This window comes from Lepidochelys kempii, chromosome 1 (assembly GCF_965140265.1).
Source record: "Lepidochelys kempii isolate rLepKem1 chromosome 1, rLepKem1.hap2, whole genome shotgun sequence".
NCBI classification, from domain to species: domain Eukaryota; kingdom Metazoa; phylum Chordata; order Testudines; family Cheloniidae; genus Lepidochelys; species Lepidochelys kempii.
The window spans coordinates 120657000-120679552 of NC_133256.1; the positions used below are offsets into that span (position 1 = coordinate 120657000).

Here is a 22553-nt window from a genome sequence, read left to right on the forward strand (position 1 = left end):
GTGGAAGAGAAGGAAAAGCGAAAGCCCAAGGGATTCAGCTGCAGGCAGGGGACTTTGGCTTCAGCCTTGGGTGGTGGGGCTTAGGCTTCGGCCTGGGAGGTGGGGCTCAGACTTTGGCCCCAGGCCCCAGCAAGTCTATCACCAGCCCTGGCGACTCCATTAAAACGGCATTGCGACCCACTTTGGGGTCTCAATGTACAATTTGAGAACCCCTGGCCTTGTGGATAGGGTACTCACCTAGGATGTAGGAGATGTCTAGCTCAATTCCCCACTCCTCCTGTGGGGGAGAAAGGATTTGAACAGGGATGAATCAACCAACTCTGTACTACAGAGTCATTCTAACTCTAGCCCACTTAATATTTAAATGAACATTTAATTAAAAATGGAACACCTTCAACAAGAAAAATGGAGGGAGACCCATATCGGAATATTTGTAGTCTTGTGGTAATTCCCCCTAGGCATGCCTACCAGACCAGGCTCCAGCATGCAATCTTCCCCCAGTTTGTGAATAGTTCTGTGGCTTAGGCAGGAGACAGGCATCTGAGTGCCTAGAACGAGGCCGCAGTGTGGGAGATAGGGACGTGTGAACGTGTCCAGAAGCAAAAACTTAGGTGCTGACTGACTTTAGGTGCCTAAAGGGTTAGGTGGCAGCCAAGCAGGAGTTTTGTGAATCTCAGTGATGTCTAAAAATGGGACTTAAGTTCCTTTGTGGATTGCCCCTAAAGCTACTAGTTAGAGGTTCCCATGGCTCACAGCCACCATGCATGGGTGTGGGGGTTTCATGTTTTCTAGCACTTGGCCAAAGATTTAAAAGGGATCAGTTCTTGCCACATGCAAAGGTGGCCTTGTGTACCTGAGATAGTTTATCACCTTGTTTTATTATCGCTTTTCTTCACAAGAGCTGGTTTTATAAGTTGTAATTAAAAAATTACAAGTGGGCAAGGAATTGACTTCAAGGAAATTCATTCATGAATCCATTTTAGCTGAGAAAAGACAAGAATGGATTATACTGATTTTACAAATATAGTTCATGAGGGCCGTCTCAAACATGGGGACAATGCTATCTTTAACTAGCAAATTTGAGTCTCGTCCCACTTATGCTAGCATTGGTGTTGGTGGAGCTAGGTAGACAGTCCTACAAGGGCAGGCTCTCGAGTGCTCAAGGCCTTATGTTTGTGTTTTTTTTTTTTTTAAAGACTCACCACCTCATTCCACCACTGTCTGGGTTCCCATCTCCTCTGCACAGACACTAGCCCCCTGGCTGCCTCCTCCATTCCCTTTGTATATTTGAGCCTTCACAGTTTCTGGTACCCATCCCTTGGGTACCCATGAGTCCCAACCAATGTGCTCCATTTAAAAGTAAAAATGTTGGCCCCACAAACTCAGCCTGGATTATTCATCCAGTTGCGTTCTTTCCTCCCCCTTTGCCTTTTCATGACTAGTAGGAAAGGTTCTGCAGGCAGAAATAGCCCCTTAGCCAGCTGTGCAACTCCCATTTGCCTTTAGTGGGTTTGCACAAGTGTAGCTAATTGAAATTGGTAAGATATTCTGTTGACGATGTGCAAGGAGGAATCAGATCCATCTCTGTCACTCTTTGCTGTGCTGGCTTTACAAGGATTTACAGGGAAAAAAAGAATTTAAATACATCTGATTGTAATTAAAGTAAGCAGTTTCTGAAGACACACAGAGAGCAGATCTGTTAACGGAGAAGACAGCACTTTTACTAAGTCAGTCTTTAGACTAGAACTGCATTTTAAGCACTATACAAATTATAATCTTTACTGCTCAAACTATATTGGAGTCTTTCCTCAGCCTGTTCAGCCTTCCTGGAGTGCCAAACAAAAATGCACCCTGAAGTGCACTACAAACTACTGCTTCTGTTTGGTTTGCCTCGATTTCTGTCAGCTGCTGATTGCCAGACCTGATTCTTTAAATCAGCTCCAGCTATGCCATCCCAGACATAATGGTAGGGAGCTACTGACTGCATCACAGATAAAAATATTTTCTAGATCATATTGGAGAGACAGCTTTGTCATATCTCTGTCGGAGCAGATAAAATTATTACTAATCAGTGCTAGGCTTCTCTTGGGGCCTCCTATGACAAAGGCAGACGACACTGAGGCATCCCCTACAAGGAAGCAAGAAGACGTGAGTTGTCAATCCAGGATCACATATACACCCCAGTTCTCCCAATTCCTCCGTTCTCCCAATTCCATCCAGTCATCCGATGAAGTGAGCTGTAGCTCATGAAAGCTCATGCTCAAATAAATTTGTTAGTCTCTAAGGTGCCACAAGTCCTCCTTTTCTTTTTGCAATTCCTTCTAGTTACACTTCTAGAGCAAGCAAGTGTGTAAGTACTAGAGATGCTATTGTCACGCTATCTGGAGTGACTCAGGAGCAAGAGTGCCAACCCCAGGGCAGACTGTTAAGAAGCAGGGCAACAACCTTAAACTGGTGGTATGTTCTATAATTAGAGTTCACCAACCCAGTCATAAACGTGAACTCCCAAAGCACTATAATAATCTTACCATGGAGCCACAGACAGTCCCCTTGGACATTCTTGTCTATCTTGCCACACAGGCAAGCTTGGCTATGTGATATGATCCCTTATACCAAAAATCACAACAATATTCAGGTTACTCCCAGTCCCAAAGGACCAGTCACTTACCCCTGATCAATTGTATCTGAGATCTCAAACCAAACCCAACACCTGTAGCTAGTCCTGTAATAAATTAAAGATTTTATTAACTAAGAGAAGAAATGTTATTTACAAGATTAAAGAAAGTAACACACACACACTCAAATAAGTATCACTCCTAACTTTCAACAGATAATAGAAACTTCTATCATAAATAGACTCTATATGTCCTTTGGGGCTAACCCAGCCAAAAACAGCCAAGGGGTCTTTTGCTTATGCTTGGCGATTCTTGCCCCTTTACAGTCCAAGCAGCAAAGAGAACCGAGTTTATCCTTGTCAGGGATTTTTATTCCCTTCACCTCAGAGCCCAAACTGATGGAATGAGTTCATATGCAGATCTCCCCTTCTTAGAGTGAGTGAGGAATGCAATCAACAAGGTCTCTGTCCTTTGATGCTACACAATGGCTCCTTTGTTTTCAATGGGCCTTTTTTTGTGCAGGGTGAGTACTTTCATTAATGCTTTTTTCCTGTTTGGTGAGTTACACAATTAGAGGTTTACAATGCAAACGTTTGCTATCGCTCTATAACATGGTATACAGATAAGTGAGAGTAATGCATGAAGCATCCTACAAGCCATTCATAAGGTCTAAATTCTTATCAACATTCTTATCAACTTAACATCTATTTTAACACAGGTAAGCCAGACAGTTTTCCAGCTATGCATCTGTCAGCGTTCAGTGAGGCCTGGGGCCTTGGCATGAGCTGGGACCTGGTCTGCCAGCATCACAGATATCAAGAGGAATCTTCATGTGGGAAGAAGAGAGGGATTTAAGATGGGTTTTTTAATATAACTATTACAGTAGCACTTAGGACCCGTAGCCCCATTGTGTTAGGCACTGCACAAACACAGAACAAGATGGTTTCTTTCCCAAAGAGCTCACAGTCTATGCAAAGTAGTGGAGAAAGAGAGGACTATGCCTAAAACAGACATAATTACCTCTTGGAAGACTAACCCTTTGAACAGGGTGGGGGAAGGGAAAGGAATAAAAGCTGTCTTCTCTCCTGAAAGGAGTTGGAAACATAGCATGTGGCAGCCATTTAGGGTGCAGGAGGGAGTGAATGGAAAGAACACAAGTGCCATTTGTGCTCCCTGGATAATTCACATTCCCGGGCACTCCTGGAAAGGTGGCTAGAGTGTGGGATAGAACCAGATTTAAATAAGAACAACCAGAGAATCTTGGAGGGAAGAAAGATGGATTTCTCAGCCACCCCGTGCAGAAGCTTTGCTGCCTGGGATCCCTAACCAACAATGGTAAAAACACCCCCAACATGCGTAACAGCAGCAGCTGCTATATTTTGCTACGGAAGGTCAGTGAAAGGGCTGAACTGGGAAATAAACAATTACCTGGGCAAAGCACCCGCGTGTTCCTCATGTTTGAAGTAGCACTCCAATTATGTTGGTAAAATCAGTATAATCTATTCTTGGTCTGTCTCCGCTACAATGGATTCATGAATATGTTGCTTCAAAACCAACTGGATGTGAGAAAGTCTAATTTTGTAAATCTAAAGACAATACACTGAGCCCAACAAACTGAGCACTGCATCAATAACTGCCGATGGATACTGGTATTGTTCAGAGAAGTTACTGAGACGTGGAAAAGGCTCCTGTGAATCAGGAAAATGTGCTGACATCATCGTTTTGTATAAATGTGTATGACCTGACAATACTAGATTAACACAGAACACATTCTGTAAAATCTTAATCTGGTGTAAACCAGTGTAGCTTCATTAGAGTCCGCAAAATAAACAAAAAGCTTTAGTCCTTTAGTAGAAATGCCGGGTATGTGAAAGGTAAAACTCATGCAGTTGGTGGAACTATGTCCATTTACACCAGAGGAGGACCTGGTCTCAATGGTACAGCATATTACAACATGTGCCAGACCTTCCCTTTTAAGAGTGTGCCTGAAGCATGATGTGTTACCAGTGAGGACAACATGCTAGAATGCAGCTGTTTGGTGACGGAATGATATGTTTACCAGGCATGAGGTACTTGCTGTACAATATAATGACTAAGAATGTTGGGTTCATATGTAATTCACCTGCTTGATGCGGTTTTATTAGTTTGTAAGGTACGGAGGAGCTCGGTGGCCTGTGCTCCTAATCAGAGGTGATTCCTACTACCCGAGCTTCTTAAAACAAAAACAAACAAAAGAAAAATCAGAGAAGGTCTTGCTATGTGAACACTTTCTGTACAAAAAATTCTTCAACTCTAAAAATCTCAAAGGTTAGGAAGTCTAGAAGAAACTCAACCCACCTAGTTCTTCATTCCCATTTAATCATTCACCATTCTCTCACTTGATTTATATTGCACAGCCCATTTTGCACCTTACAATTAAAAAAATGCAAGTAATGGTCAAAGTAACAAATTACTTTGTTGGGCCAAGCATCCTTTGTCAGTGTTACAAAACTGCACACATAGGGTACTCATTGTAAGAATGTTACTGCATTAATGGAACACTTAATGTTCCAGTAACCCCCATTTATCTAGCTATGTTTGCTAGGCTAGGATAATAATGACCACATAAAGTATGTAATGTCTATGGCCCTCATCCACAAAGGTACTTAGGTGCCTAAACCCAGATTTAGGCACCTAAATCCCAGTCTAGGCTTCATTGTAATCCATGAAACTCCTGCAGATTCTGGCAGACACCTATACTCACTTGGTGCCTACAGTGGTGGATTAGCCACTGGGCCAATGGGGCCTGTGCCCAGGGGCCCTGGCCAATTGGGGGGCCCTGGAAAAATGGTCACTCTGACCTTGCTCCCTGGCAGGAGCACCGGGCAGGTGGAGGAAGCCCCCACACCCCAACTCCGCTCCCCAGCAGGAATGCCAGGTGGGGATTGCAGGCGGAAGGTGTGGGGAGGGGCCCCCACTTGCTGTGGCCCAGGGCCCACAAACCCATAATCCACCTATAGGTGCCTACATTTTCAGGGTAAAAGTTCCCTCACCACCTAAGGTCTTGTCTGCATGGTGCAGCAATGTGGACAAGAAGGATATAAATTATAACATGCACCAATGTGAAAAGCACTATGAAGCCTGAGTAGACCCCGCTGGTGTACACTAAAAGTTCCCTAGATTGTGTTAATGGTGTGCATTGGTGTGCATTAGAACTCACACCCCTCTCATGCACCATGTAGATAAGTCCCAAGTTTCTGCTCCTGTGCCCGACCACCCCCGCGAACTCAATAAGTTCATGCTCTGGTGTCTGGATGCCTATATCCTTCCAAAGCCCCAGAGCAATCTGTGAACTGGGGAATGAATGCATTTGAGGCCCAATCTGTTAGGCTTGCTCAGAGGCTGCTGATCAGATCAGGTCCCATTCAAAATATAGCTGAAGGGGGAGTGGAGGGGGGGAGGAGCTGCTGCTGCTGCTGCCCATCTTATATCTTTTAGCTCAGTAATTAAAGCATTTATCTGGGATGTGGGCGACACCGGTTGAATCCCCCCATCTTTACCAGAGGGGGAGAAAGGATTTGAGCAGAGAGTCTCTGTGAGAGGGTGTTCACCCCACACCAATCCTGAAAGGATTAATGAAGTGCAGAGAGGACCAATTAGTATGATAGGTCCCACCTGAGAGGATTAGGATGAAGCTCACCTGAGCAGGAATGGGCTGGGCTAGTATAAAGCCAGGAAGCTGTCACAAGAAAGTTATAGTGAGCATGTGTGTAGCCCCTTTCTCTGTGCATTAGAGAGGGACGGCAGGAATGCAGGCGAAGAGTCTGACCCTTGGAGCCTGGCCCTGAGGGAGGGGTGTACACTGAAGCAAGAAGGCTGGAGAAGAGAGCCTGTGAGAGATGAGTAGGCAGCAGGCTGGGGAGTGAACAGAGAGAGGATGTAGGTGCACGCTCTAACATTGGGTTAAAAGTTATAAGGTGTGTGGCACTACCTCCTCCACTGACTGTTTTGTGTGAAGTGACCTGGGCGCCTAACTCGTTCCTGTGAGAAACCACCTAGGTGCCTACGGTGCTTGATTCTAAGAGACAGGTTCCCACTTCTTGCTTGCCCAGTAGAGAGAGAGACCTTCCTGCAGCTGGGACTTAAGTGCTGACCTATGAGGGAGAGGTGGGGAGAGGCAAGCACCCATTCCCCCTCTTCTCCCCCCCCCCACCCCACACCGGGGTTGAGTATCTCCTATGGGCTAGTTTAGGCATCTCAACTAAGATGCCTATTTCTCCTCATCAATTGCATGGGGATCCTAGGTGCCTAAGTCAGCCTGTGTGGATTGCAGTGTTACATCTGTGACCTTTCTAGGTTCCTAAAGGTTAGTCTCTGACACACTGTTGCAATGCCTTAGTCCTTTTTTTGTGGGTGTAGGCCTACAGCTGTAATGTTAATGACCATTTCTCTCTTCTCCCCCAGTCCTCTCTTAGCAAAAAGACCACACCACTTCAATTACTAAGTGGAAAAAGTAAATTACTTTCATGTTGATAACTGAGAAAAATCACAAGCACCATGAGACAAGGATTGTCTCCACAGATCATGGGAGCTGTGCTGTGAGGCATCATTCAGTCGGCATGATGACTTTGCAAGAACTACTAGCACCTGAGTTTGCTATTAAATACACTCATGCTGAATGATCTGCACTCAGCTAGTTCTCCTCCAAATGACAACCTTGGCTAATTTTTCTCTGCCAATCTGAATCCATTTTTCTATTTCTCTTTATTTTTCATTACTGCTCCCTTTTCTCATGGGCATTAACTGTTCCACTCAGAACCCGCCAGGTCTCCCTGCATCATTGCTGTGGATTTTACTGTGATAAAAACTGCAGCAACATATCTCCAGCATGCAGTAATTTAGGAGTGACCTGGAAGGGGGCTACCACTACACAACAATGTTTCAGAGTCCTTCAGATTGAGGTCTTCAATCCATGAAGACAGAGGCTCCATCCTTGCACTCTAGGCAATGAAAGGCTATGTCCCCTGCTTCTTGTCCGAAAACACTAACTCCTCCCACAAAAGAAAAGCAAGTCAAGAATTCTGAGTTAAAATCAGTTTTTTCTCATTAGCATTCCCCACTGATATCGTCAAGCTGTCTAGAATGGCTCACAGCAATGAGTGCCAATTTCAGGTGAGACTGTTAAAAAATCGGGGCACAGACTCCAAACTGGCTGAGAGTTCTGTACTTACATTTTTTCAACCAAGTAACAAGTGCAATCTCCTCAGGCATGACTACAGCCTTAGATTGGACTGTCTGTGACTCCATGTTATCTTGCCACCAAGATGTTTTCTTACATCAAAAATCATAAGAATAGTCCAGTTACTCCCAGTCCCAAGGGACCAGGCAATTGCATCCTAGATATCTCCCCAAAGACAGTACTTGTAGTTAGTCCTGTAATAAACTACAGATTTATTAACTCAGAAAAGAAATGTTATTTACAAGGTTAAGGCAGGTGAGCATACACACCCAAATGAGTCAGTCTTGGGTTTCAAAGATGATAGAAGCTGCTGTAATATGCACACTTAATATATCCATTAGGGCTAACGCAAGCTACAAAGCTGGGGATGTCTTGCTTACACTTAGAAGTCTGACCCTCTCCCTGAAGTCCAAGGAACATAGGCCTAATTTCTTCTTGACAAGGATTTTTATTCCTTTCCCCCAGAGTTCAAGCTGTGATGCAACAAGTATTTGTGTGTCTTTTTTCTTCTTTGGGGGGGAAGCAATCAGCCAAGTCTTTTGTCCACTGATGTTTTACAGCAGTTAGTCTGGTGTTTATGGGCTTCTTTCTGTTGGGCAGGAGATGACCCCTCTTGTGGTAAACTAGTATTTCACACTTGGTGTAATGTTTCTTGCCTGACTCTAAGGGTTGAGTTTGATCAAATATTTTTATAGCTACAGAACAAACATTTTAATATTACCTTAGAACAGTGGTTCTCAAACTAGGTCCCGCTGCTTGTTCAGGGAAAGCCCCTGGCAGGCCGGGACAGTTTGTTTACCTGCTGTGTCTGCAGGTTCAACAGATCATGGCTCCCACTGGCCGCAGTTTGCTGCTCCAGGCCAATGGGGGCTGCAGGAAGGGCGGACAGCACATACCTCGGCCCACCCTGCTTCCTGCAGCCTCCATTGGCCGGGAGCCGCGATCAGCCAAACTCGCAGATGCGGCAGGTAAACAAACCGGCCCGGCCCTCCAGGGGCTTTCCCTGAGCAAGCGGCAGCCCTAGTTTGAGAACCACTGCCTTAGAACATGACACAGATATTATAAGTAAGATTAATGCATGCAACAATTTAGAAGCATTTCATAAAGTCTAAATACTAACCACACTTTATAAGCCTAATATCTATTTTAACAATACTAACGCTCAGGCGAGCCAAACTGGTTTTCAGCTTTACATTTGTCCACGTTCAGTGAGGCCTAGGGACCTTGGCATGAGCTGGCACCAGGTCTGCCAGCATCACAGATGTGTTTGCTGGAATGGGATAAGTTGGTCCAAAAAAATAGAGGTGAAGTCTTGAGCTGTATGAGTGAATAGGTATCCCACATTGCCCAACACCATTTAAAAATTAGTTATACTTACTAGGCATTCTTATAAAGACATTTTGGTAGGGGGTAGCAATTTATTTTAAAGGGACAAACATGTAAATATATGAGAATACAGTACCACTAGAGCCAGACAACATTTTCAGATCAATAATTTATTTGCCAAAACCTGTAGTTTTGGATTGACTGAAACAATCCACTGATTTGACTCAAATCTGCTGAATAATTGTGGAAGAAAATATTTTCAGGCTAGAGTCACAAAAGGACTTTCCTCCTGGTTTGTGAATGGTGTGTGAGGATGGGGTAGGTGATTTGCCAAAAATAAAAAATGAATTCAGATTGAATTGTTTTGAGAATTACCAGTGAACCAAAAGTCAGTCTTCTAGCTCTAATCATTACTCAATCATAGGGTAATTAAACTACAACCTTACCACAGTCTAAAAGTAGCAATATATGAGGTAATTGGTTACTCTTTGAATGATCAGATAATTTGGAATATTACAGAATGATTTCCAAGAGCATCTAATTACTGTGGGTCTAATCCTGCTAGCGTTTTGCATGCAGAACTCCTGTGGAAGTTTGACACTTTGGAATCCAGATTGGTTTTTTGGAGCTGGGATTATATAATGTTTATACATTGGTTACATGACTATATGCACTTTTAGGAATAAAAACGTAGCATTTTATTTTAAAATAAAATGATTTAATTACTGATACATAATATGTGCATCAAAGTTCTGAAGAAAGTGTAGGATAATTTAAGATTTGGACTGTTTGACTAATAGCAAAAAAGAAAAGGTGGACATTTTATAACATTAAAATTCCCATGAAAAATAAAGTTTTGAAATATTTCACCTAGTTCTATTCATGTTAAACTTCCAGTGAGGGAGATTTTTACATATTCATGAGCCCTGTGCAGCAACATACATTTTATCTCCATAGGTTTCAAATATTGAGATTTTTTTGTGAACTTTCTGTAGAAAATACCCAACTATGGTCTCATAGTCATGGAATTGCTGACATGGGCACAATGGCTGAGTGGCAGCTACAATAGTCTTGAGATCTTAAGTAGCAACCTCCTTTAAAATACTAACTTAGAAAAATAAGTGATCAGAATCTTATACCCCGCAGTTTTCCTGTGAAGTATGAAGATATTTATAGAAAAGAACCAGCTGTCAAATAGAAATTTAAATTTGCCATCTAATTAGCCATCATGACATAGGGCTTCTGTCAACAGTACAACATAAGCCCAGGTTAGTAGAACTTGAGTTAGCAGACCCTGGGTTTGCGCACCTACACATTTGTAACCCAAGACTAGGAATTGTTGAACCCTGGGTCCCAGCCTAGGGCTCCAGGATCTACCCTCCATTAGGTGGGCCCCAGTCCAACCACCCATATCCCAGACTTTGTGTTCATATTGCAGTGTGGGGGAAAACTTGACTGTCCACTAAACCTTACTGTCTGGAGGACAAAACATTGGTCCATGGGATTGGGGGAATACTTCTAGGCAGACTTCCAGAGGACAAGTCCAGTGCAGCTGCATCTACACTGCAAAGGACTATGGCTTGAACCCTGGGTCCTGGCTTGGGTCCTCCGCCCCTGTGGGGTCCTGGGACCCTATGTCCTAACCCTAGGTTAGCATAATTTGTGTGTAAAGAGAAGGTGGGGTTAGTCTTGAGCCTGAGTTCAAACCCTGGTCTTACACTGCAGTGTAAACATACCCAGGGACTGATCCAGAGCCCAGTGAAGTGAGTAGGAAGCCTGCCCATTGACTTCAATGGGCAATCAGGTCCACACAGTATAGATATGTCAAATTCTGCTGGGTTTATACCAGTGTAATTCTGAAGTACAACTTCACTGAAACCAGTGGATGTATGACTCTTTCACTGGTATGAATGAGAGCAGAATTTCTCTGCAGTGATATTTGAAGGGAATTGTATGATATATACACTTAGTACTTTCCTGACATAACCTTAATTTTGCAGATATTTTGATCAGCTTTATAAATTCCCTTTAACGCCAGGATGTTTGAAAAGTAAAAAATACATATGTTAAGCCATTAAATAACCCTAAATACTATAGTATGGCAGTACTTTGTCAGTATTACACTGCTGTAATTTGGACTCATTTGTGTTGTCTTAGCAAAAGTAACTGCTAGAATAAACAATGTGTCAAAAACCTTCATTTGAGAACACTGATATATCTCTTGACAACTTTTAATCACACGTCTGCATATGATACACCTTTGGTTCTGTCGGGAATTTCCCTAGGTTTTTTGAAAGCTCTTTAGAACTATTTCGGTCTGATTCTTCTGACAACTGTTCTGAAGAGGTGGAGTACCCATCTGTAATCTTACTGTCTGTTTTTAGTGTGGTATAAAAATGTTGGTTGCTTGCTCAAGGTCTGTGAGGTCTGATTCTTTAAGACAAGAAAGAAGGCTCCATCAGCAGCTCAACAGCTCTAGACAAGGCAAAATCAATACATTAAGATGTGCATCTGTGAACACATGGTGCAGCCAGAATGGAATAAGTTTACTGAAATAATTGCTAATGTAACTCTCTCCTCTCCATTAAACTCGGTTTAGTTTGAAAATGAGTCTTGGGAGAATTTTTGTAGGCATTATATATAGAAACAGTTGAGACCCAGCTGGCTTTTTGCTAACAGCATACTCTTTCTTTTTTAGTGCAATAATCCTAGAACCTTCCATTTCAGAAGGCATTGGGTATCCCAGAGTTAAACTCTTACCGTAACAAATCTAAATATCTGCACCTGTGGAGTTTTTATGAACATTTCCAACCCTGAGGCATCCAGGCTCTACAGAAGCTATGCTTTTTAACAGCAGAACCAATTGCATTTCTCCAACATTTGTAGAAACATGTGGCACTTCTTTTGCTTGGTAGTGGCAGAAGATACAATCTCGTTCCCGGAAGCATCCTATCTTCTCCTAAACTAGGAGATGTAATTTAGTGGGCTCCTTTTTAATTTGGAATTCGGAGGGTTTATGGGGAAATCTGAGTCTGGACCCTGACTGTCACTGATATGACATCAGCAGTCTTCTTATTCTCTTCTGTTTATAAACCATCTGGAGCATTCATGAAACATAGAAGGCCACATTCTCCACTGGTTTAAATGGGCCTTTTATACCAGCAGATTTTGACTCAGTTAATTCAGTAAATTATAGCATATTTATATAGTGTAACTAAAAGTGGATTCAAAACAATGCATGATCATTTAGTCCCCAATCCTACAGAGACTTGCATGCACTTTGGCTAGTTCCACAGACTTCAGTGGAACTACTCGGTGTGTAATGTTGTGTGTACATACGTCTTTGCAGTGTCAGGGTCTTGTTGCCCACATGTAATATCTAAATAAAACTGCTTGTGCTTCCCTGCTACTTCCAATCCTTACCTAAATTATGTCAATTGTAGCTTTCTACAGTTCTACCTATTATTGCAGTTTGAAGCCAGCCTCCTTGCTAGGAGCAGTTAGACTCCTATTTTGTTATCAGCTAGGTACAATTAGAGTTACATTACATCAGTTGTGTGCATTCAACTGAGTTCAGATTTCCTTTTGATTGCTGTAGGCAGGATTTAAATTTTGCCTAAAGAATTGACTTATGGTGATAAAATTCATGACCTTAAATAACCCAAACTGCCTCATACCACACTTTTCTAACAGTACATAATCACTTTATGGATTTTAGGCAGGGATTATTGTCTTTGGGTTTCTATTTCTGATCATTTTAATGTTACTTTTGTATCTTCATAGAAACTTCTGTTTTTACAAGTTTATTGTATTCGTGATTGACCAAACAGGAATTGGCTGTTGCTTAAGTACTGAAATAAGCACAACTTAAAAAAATCAATATAAACTGATTTTGTTCAGCCAGAGCAATCCTGCCCCCTTTTTTGCTTAGATTTGACTGAGTCATAATTGACTGACTCAAAATAAGCCTGATTTAAACCCAAATAAGATTGTCCACATAGCCTTTTACACTGGTTTAAAATCACATTTAGGTAGGCTGGTGCAACTCTCATGTAAACAAGCCCTTAGGCTCCCTCAGACTCAGGGGGCTAAACTGAGATGTGATTTGGTTCATTAGCAGGCCACCTTAAAGCTATTACTTACCTCACTCTGCTGATGACTAAGAGCATCAGTACTGATATAGGCTACATGGCTAGAAGCTAAGCTTTAAGGAAGGGCTACTTTAAGTGGGTTGTTCCCATCCTACTTTAACTTACACCTTCTATCTCCTCAGCATGCAAGTTACACCAATTCAGACACCAGTTGTAGGATAATTACTATCTCTAAGGGATCCCTACCTTAGACCACATTTCTGAATTTAGCCCATTGTAGGCATAAAATCATAAAGTGTAGGACTGGAAGGGACCTCAAGAGGTCATCTAGTCCAGTCCCCTACACTCAAGGCAGGATTAAGTATTGTCTAGAATGTAGATAATATGTAGTTTGCATGTAGAATGCAAACAATAAATGAGGCTTTAAAAGTGCTTAGCTATTTTTAAGTTAAACTAGTGCAACTTTCTTGTGTAGAAAAGACAAGTCTAGAAGGAGTTTCTTGCAGTAGCCAAGCACATGGGGGAAGGTGGTGTAGTTTATGTGAGGAGGGGACTGGAAGAAATTGTAAGTTGCATCGGTTTGGATGGCTTGTGCCCAGTTTCTGAATCTGGGCCACTGTGTAACCACAAAGTCTGTTTTCCATGCTGGTACTGAGATAAACAGATCATAAAGAGAAAGTGATGGAGGCTATAATTTACAGCAGGGAGTACATATGCACCAAGCATAATAGAAAGGAATCTTGCCAGCTCTTCAAAATGTATCAGCTGTTTGTTTTTTGGTTTTAACCAAAGACTGGTATCTGTAATTATGAAAAAGTTTAACATGATGAGCTGTGTCCTCCACAGGGTAGTATTAAATGCTGCCTTTTGTTTTCTTCCACAGTAAAACCAACAGTTATTGATGTTGACATTTATGTTAACAGCATTGGCCCAGTGTCATCAATAAATATGGTAAGTGTCTTGTTAACAATGATTTTATCTAGACTGCTTGTCTTGGCATCAATACTTGGTTTCGAAGGGGCAGGGGGGAAAGAGAAATGTCACTAGGTTAAGATGTTTTGATTGAGAGCAGTGAGAAATATATCAGCAGATATAGTTCTACTTTTCAGACAATTCTTTTGTCATTCCTGGGAGAAATAAACCAACTCCGCAGTATCATGCGGAGTGCTGCCTGGCATAAAATGCTGTTATATATTGAATGATAAAATTATGATGTTCAGAAAGACATATGGAACAAACCATTTTCAGGGAAATGTTGCAAGTGGCACTTAAATATCATTTAGGAAATTAAAATTAAATTGATTTTTATGTAGAAGAATTTCTGTTTATCTTAAAAATAAGCCAGGTATTGACAATATGTCCCTGTATAGAAATATATATGTAAGGTTTGGCTTTATAAGTGTTGGGTTAACTCTGGACCAAAATCAGTATGAACTAGATCAGTGCGTTTACATGAGTTTATCAGATCTCCAGTGTTGTACTATAAATCAATGAGAATAGTGTCCTTCAGTTTTCCCCTTGAGCTTTAGCGGGAAAAGGTCATCTTTAGTTGTACTGTGGACATGAGCCAAGGGATGCAGAACTGTCAGAAGGCATGTGAGACACTGATGTGTCTGATACCACTGGTTTATGCTGGACCTAATCATAGAAATAAAACTCTCTTCTAGCTCACTGTTAACAGATGGCTTAACATACAGGAAAGGGCTCAGTTTTTGCAGTGACAAATGCATGCTATAAATTGTTTCTTTATCTTGATGTTGACATAGTTATGTAGGCTTGGATTGCTTTTGCGTGCACAACTTTCAGCTTCAATTCATGGATTTCAAACACTCTCCATTGTGTGGAAGGATGACATTTGTCCTAATGTGGTTCAGGAATGGGGGGGGGGGGGAGGGGATTTGCTAATATTTTGATCTGATCAAGTCTAATCTCCTACTTTCTTCAGGGCAGACACATGGAATGCCATCATGTGCTCAAAACCTAGCCAACTCTGGTGGGCACAACTGTAATATAAACATTCAACAAGTGTAATTCTTCTAGCTTACTGGGGGGAGGGGGGGCTGAGTTTCAAAACCATTGTTCTGAGTTTGAATGCCAATGCCTTTTTTCAATGACTTGGATTTTTAAAATATACATTAACACAGGACACTCAGTGCAAATGAGAGATTTGGCAAGTGAAGATGGAACAAATAATCAGTACTGGGAACATCTCATAGTGTCACATTCTGTGAGTGTGAAACATTTAGTTATATTTCTTCAGTTGAAGCACAGAATGTGAAACAATAGAGGCATCTGTGTTCTTAAATTGGTAATTATCTTACCCTCCAACTACAATTCAGAGGGATGTATCTACAGGAGGATCTCTTCTGCATGCATTCCTCTGGCTCACATTACTACAGTATATCTTGTGTGTGTGCCCTGCACAAGAGGAATGAGAGAAGGTAACTACTGACCTATTAGGTTAGGAAGGTTTATCTAGTTCTTCCTTGTTCCTTGAACTGACTTGTAAATCCTGCTCTGAGCTGCTAAAGATGCAGATGGATTAATTACATTTTATAGGAACTGTCCAAGCTAAGGGGATCAGAGAACCCACTTCAAGTGAGTCAGCAGTACTTTGAAGTCAATTTCTCAGTTATCAATAGAAAATTTTACTGTGGTCAGTGAGTGAGAGATGAAAGCCAAAAATATAAAACTTGGGTGCCTAAAGTTAGTGTTCTAAAGCCATAGGTAGGCACTTAACCATTCTTATGTTTTTATATTCTATACTGGGTCATATCAATGGTCCATCTAGCCCAGTATCCTAGATTCCATCTGCTTCAGTATCTCAAGCATGAGCTCACCAACAGGTGGTGGAAAGGAGTTAACCGGCTTTTTCTCTTCCAACCATAGCTCTTAGTTGCTTTTTATTTAACCTGCACCACTCTGAGGTTAAATTGTATATTGCTATCTTAGAGCTCAAACACCACTCATGTATACCAAGTTTCAGCTGTAATTTAATCCTGTAGATAAAATCTAGGGGGTAAAACCCTCTTCCTTAAATTAGAAAGCAATCTGAGCAATAGTTGTTCAATTGAATATTTGAGCAAATTCTGTAGATCAAGTTTCGTTAGAAGTACATACCTTTGTCCTGCTTATGATAAAACATAAATATTGTCATAAATATAAAGGGAAGGCTAACCACCTTTAAATCCCTCCTGGCCAGAGGAAACCCTTTAACCTATAAAGGGTTAAGAAACTAGGATAACCTCACTGGCACCTGACCAAAATGACCAATGAGGAGACAAGATACTTTCAAAAGCTGGGAAGAGGGAGAACATCAAAGGGTCTCTGTCTGGGTGAGGCTTTTGCCAGGGACAGAACAGGAATGGAGTCTTAGAACTTAGTAAGTAAGCTAGCTAGATATGCGTTACATTTATGATTTCTTCAAATGGCTGAGAAAATAAGTTGTGCTGAATAGAATGAATATTCCTGTCTTTTTGTAACCTAAGGTTTTGCCTAGAGGGATTCTGTTTTGAATCTAATTACCCTGTAAGGTATTTACCATCCTGATCTTACAGAGGTGATCCTTTTTTCTTTTTACTGCTTCTATTAAAATGTTTTCAAGAACTGAATGCTTTTCTTTGTTCTAAGATCCAAGGGCTTGGGTCTGTGGTCACCTATGCAAATTGGTGTGGATTTTTACCAAACCTTCCCCTAGAAGTAGGGTGCAAGGGTTGGGAGGATTTTTTGGGGAAAAGATGTTTCCAAACAACGCTTTCCCAGGAACCCAGAGAAACGTTTGGTGGTGGCAGTGGAAAACCAAGGGCAAAGGGTAACATAGCTTGTACCTTGGGGAAGTTTTAACCTAAGCTGGTAAAAGTAAGCTTAGGAGGCTTTCATGCAGGTCCCCACATTTGTACCCCAGACTTCAAAGTGGGGAAGGAACCTTGACAAATATAAATGCTAATTCCTTTTTCCCTCACATGGAGAAATAACGAGGAAACCACTGATGAAAGATGACTACTACAGACAGTATGAAATGAATTGAACTTGGATAGCTGCATCCATGATAGGAAAGTGAATCTACTCAACCCAGGGCTGTCTCACCAGGGATCCCCTTAAGGAATCTTTCCTGGGGGGAGAGTTTGTCCTCTGACTTTGAAAGATACCCAGAGACATACCTGGATGTGTCAGGCGGTCAGGGCAATATGCACGGAGGCTTTGTGCCCCCAGCAGCCCAACCCTTCATTCACTGCACTACCAATGCTTCCCCAACTGGCCCCAGGATCTCCATTAAAGTATCTGAGGATACCCACAATGGACGGGGCCATGGTGAAAAGGTAAGACAGCTCCAGGCTGTGCTCCTTTCTTAAATCTTCATGAGGGGTGATCATCCCTCTGGCTCTACTACCATTAAAATGGGGCTAGTCCTTTTCTGCCCACAGAGCATGGATTAGAGTTTGGGAACTAAACAAAAGCATTCTATCTAAATTTCCTGACCATAACATGAACTAATAAAATTGAAGCTTTAGAATATTTCTGATTGCAATCCTGCATTTTTGGCACTGCTTTCTCAATGTAAGCATGAAAAACCAACCAGCAAGATCCATTTTTATATATTACCCCTTTGATGTGAGTTATAAACCATCTAGGTAGGCTTGGAATGGGTAGGGGTTAACTATGTAATTAGTGGTCTGATGTGTGCCCCCAAACTCCTGGGTAGTAGTTTCTCTCTAGTGGAACTTGAGTAACCTATCTCAATCCTATCCAGTCCTGAAAATGTTCAAGGACTTTCTTCTGCAGGAAGTCTAACTAGAGTGACCAGATCCCTCAATTTTATAGGGACAGCCTTGATTATGGGGGCCTTTCTTATATAGGCACCTATTACCCCCGCAACCCCAGTCCCAATTTTTCACACTGACCCTCTGGTCACCCTAAGTCTAACTGGTATGGTATTAAACTGGGCCAGTAGCTAACCTTCCATTTTGGGCTGCAGTTTGAGTAGTCTACTGTATTTATTGCATCTGCATGCAATGCAGCCAAAAAGCAGCTCCCAGGACAGTCATTTAAATAGTAAGCAAGATTGATGTATTGTGGCTGAAAACAGGCATAGTTAGGAGCCAGATAGTGATTAGCCTTGTCTGAGTGCAGTGTTGGGAAGGTAGTCTTCCCTTTGTGCCCTTGCACAGGAGGAAATTGGTATAGCACACTACTGCAGTCTTTGTGCTCTCCTGACTGTAAGGTTGCTCCAGACTAGTGCCAAGAGCAGCAGTATCCTCTCTAAAAAGTTTTTGTGGGTCAGCTACAGGCCAAGTCCTTCTGTTTGTCTACTAATCCCCAGCTATTCTCCCGTGGGTCTGTCAACATGGCTTCTATTTTATAGATACAGATGTCTGTGTAATATATAAAAATATGGACCATATAAAGAGTGCCCCTGTTAACACCTGGTCTTGGACCTGTCTCCTGCCCTTAAAACTACAAAGGAAGAGGTTCCACTCAGGGGTTACTACAATGTCAAGCTGTAGTGAGTGGAGCCCTCATGGAGGGGATCATGACCACCTTTCTACTTGCAGATCATTGGCCCCACAGAGGGTCCTATCAGACTTGGGTCAGTGCCATAGAGGTGACTTTCCCCATTCTATGAAGGCAGTGGGATCTGTGTCCAGGGGCCCTCAGCAAGAAGGATCCTTGAGGTGCAATCTGGACAGAGCTAATATTAAATAGCGCAGGAATTACTGAGCACAGTCAAAACAGAAAGGAGTTGAGGATAGATGGAAAATCAATCTAATGGAGTGATGCAGGAAGTTTGTCCAGGTGGCTTCAAAAATCTTTTTTCCAGCAGTAGAAGGGTTACATAAAGTGACAGAAGTAACCAGTGCTACACAAAAGCAATTTGAAATGTAGAATCTCCACACCCATCTAAAATCTTTAGGGCAGCATTTTTTTTAAAAAAGTCAATTTTTATAAATGTCATACTGGGAAAAAATGGAACATGAACTGTGATCTTTAAAATATGTATCAGCTGGCTGCCTAAGGAACTGCCACAAGGCATTTAATGTAAAACCACATTAGAACTTTCCAAGTGATTATTATATCCCTTAACTTTATCCTATCTTTTTATACAGAAGTTACAGGAACCTATCACTGGCCACTTCACAGTGAAATCTCATTACAGAATCTGACTTGCGAGATGTGGTATTGATGTCTCACAGGAACTTTTTCAACTTTACTGTTTAAGAGCATTGCTATGTCTTAATAAAAAAAGAGTTTTTAGAAGACCCCCCTCCTAGTGAAGCAAGCTAACTTTCATTAACATTCAGGAGTTGGACCATTCCTGTTAATTTTTTTCCTCTTCAATGTTTCAAAGTATAGTTTTCAAATTCCAGATCACAATTTTAATACCTTAAAATATTTGGTCATTTTTAGTGCTACATTTTAAAAATTATGCAGATGCATGGATTTTCTGAGCATCAAGTCCCATTCTTTTCAGTAACCGCATAGGGCAGGTATAGTCAATAGGCAGACCATAGGGCAAAATCCAGACTGCCAGATGCTTTTGAGTGGACCCTGAAATCTTTTTATTTACATATTTTTATAGTCTTTGGAGTCTGGACCTTGACTGTAGCTTGAGCAAGAAATTTGGACCGTGACACAATAGTCTACCCCTAGCATAGGGTCATAAGCTGCTTTATATGTGTTAAAGCTTAACATGGCACCACACGGTGCATTTTCTGCAGATATGACCTAGACTTGTGCCTGATTTAGAAACAGAGAAAATTGACGTTGAGACATAATTCAGGAAACATACTTGAATGTATTTGTTCCTCAATATCTTCCTCTTCAAGAAGCTCAGTAAGGCAGAAAAACACAATACCACCCTATAGGCAACTCAATCCCTATAAAACCAAATCAGGTCTGTATACACAGAGTGGACATGCCTAATTTTGGTTAGTATCTGAGATTGGATGAGGTCACAGCCCGAGATGAGAAAAGACTGTAGCTCTACCTCTCTGTGGCTGTAGTGCCCAAAATCTTATTTCAGTGCAGCTGCATGTAAAAAAGAGTGTTTGAGAATGTGAGGAACCTATACTTATCTAGTCATAGTGATTGCTTATCCGTTGGATAAATGCTCATACATTTATTCTCATACAATTTGAAAATGTATGTAGTGTTCTTTTGGACTTTTTATCACCACCTTCTTTGTCCACTGTCTAGTCTGCTTCCTCATATTTTTATGTATGCTCTTTCCTCTTTGTTCACTGTTCAGTTTTATAGAAAAAAGCCACTCCTTTACACATGTATGCCCTTTAATGTATTGATAGACTTCTTTGAACTGCAATTTCAAAGTCCCCACATGCTCACTTTTCTTCTCCAGCCACCCTAGGTATTTTTTTAAAGATGTCTGAAATACACTTGCCTCTCAAATACTATCTGTGGCTTGTAATAAAGTCTGAACTTCTAATTGCATGTTTAGTCTCTACACCTGTTTACTCAAAGTAAATATACCATTGAAGCATTTGCAACTATGGAAACATCTGTCCAATGTAATGTACTAAGGCAAACCTCTTGTCAAATAAAATTGCAATTACAGCTGTATTCCACCCCACACCTCTACTGAGGTTTTTTAAATATATTACACATTTCTTTATCATCTATCATAGTGCAGAGCAACTGCACAGACAGGTTACCCATGGACACCTGCTTGCTTTCTCTTCAGAAATGATTAACAGGTCTAAATCAGAGAACCTATTAAAAGAACCTAAACCTATATAGCTCACTATATGTTCCATTCTATGCATCTGATGAAGTGGGGTGTAGCTCATGAAAGCTTATGCTCTAATAAATTTGTTAGTCTCTAAGGTGCCACAAGTATTCCTGTTCTTTTAGCAGCTACAGACTAACATGGCTGCTACTCTGAAACCTAAACATGTTAATAAGCTTAACAGAATTCACCTCAACCCTAACATGGATTCTGGCAGGGCCAGTTTTTTCCAAAACTGCTCTAAGAAATGGGGCCCTCCAGGGACTACAGATACTATCCATTTGCTGGATCAGGAAGAAGGTACTGAGCCAGTTTAAAACTAGGCTATTTATCCAAAAATCCTTTGTCTCTTGGTCCCTGGAGAATCCACTTTGAAATAGTACATGCAAACCTCACCCGGGGGTTGGCTTCAAAGTACATAAGCATTCCCTTCCTCCTAGAGAGTGCATACAATGCCACAAGCATAATTGTGTTTTTAATGCAATGTACCCCAAAGGTATTAACCTTAATTCACTAAAATTCATTTTAATTCCATAAGGTTGGTTCAGGATATTACAGCAATCTGTCTATCACAGCTTCTTTTAGATACAACTTCTACAGCAGAACTGCACTGTCAGTCATTATCCTGCAGCTTGGAGTGTCATTTCCTCTGCAGCTGTTTCCCTCAGTTTCTTCCCCTCACAATAACTATGGGGGCAGGGGAGGGGGGGAGACTGGTTGGTTGGTTTTACTTAATGAATTCAGATCATGAAAAATGCTGGAGGGCTTGTTCTTAAACTTGATGTATAGTTCATCAAATTTTCAAGTTTCTGTTCTGGACCTCAGTCCAGCAAAATATTGCAAGTCTGTTTAATTTTAAATGAGTAGTCCTACTGAGTTTAATGGGATGAAGATGCTTGGTATATCCCTAAGCATTTTGCTGGGTTGTGGGCTAGCCCACATGTTCTAGGGTTTGATCCTGAGCTCATGGACTGGACCCATCTCCTAGCTGTCAAACCTTCTTTATCTGATTCTTTTGTTAAATGCAGAAAGTCAAATATCTATCTGTGGTGTTTAGATGTTGATTGTAATTATTAGAATTGGAAGCACTGGCTGTTGGGAATCGGACAGGACAGGAAGGAGGCGTTGAAGAGGCTGAGGGAGAGCTACCAAGGGTGCAGCTGCAGCTTGGAAAAGAGGTTTCCACTTTAAAAAATAAAGTTCAGTTGAAGTTCGTTAGTACCTTGCCTGGCTACTACAACACTATCAAGCCTTCTTACAACTACACTACCCCCCTGCTGAAGTGAAAAAACAGAGTACCCAGAAGTCACCTCCTACAGGACAGGCCCAACAAAGAAAACAGAACACCACTAGCCATCACCTTCAGCACCCAGCTAAAACCTCTCCAATGCATTATCAAAGATTTACAACCTATCCTGAAAAATGATCCCTCACTCTCACAGATCTTGGGAGACAGACCAGTGCTCACTTACAGATGGCCCCCCAGCCTGAAGCAAATACTCTCCAGCAACCACACACAAAAAACACTAACCCAGGAACCTATCCTTGCAACAAAGCCCAAT

The 22553-nt window shown here is 41.6% G+C and overlaps 1 protein-coding gene across 1 annotated transcript in view; it reads left to right on the forward strand.

Moving 5' to 3' along the window:
• Positions 1 to 22553, forward strand: part of GABRG3 (gamma-aminobutyric acid type A receptor subunit gamma3) — a 527538-nt gene that overhangs the window by 14589 nt on the left and 490396 nt on the right. Inside the window, exon 3 of the mRNA XM_073353127.1 lies at positions 14134 to 14201. Within this exon, the coding sequence (XP_073209228.1) occupies positions 14134 to 14201 (68 nt within the window). The remainder of the gene's footprint in view (positions 1 to 14133; positions 14202 to 22553) is intronic.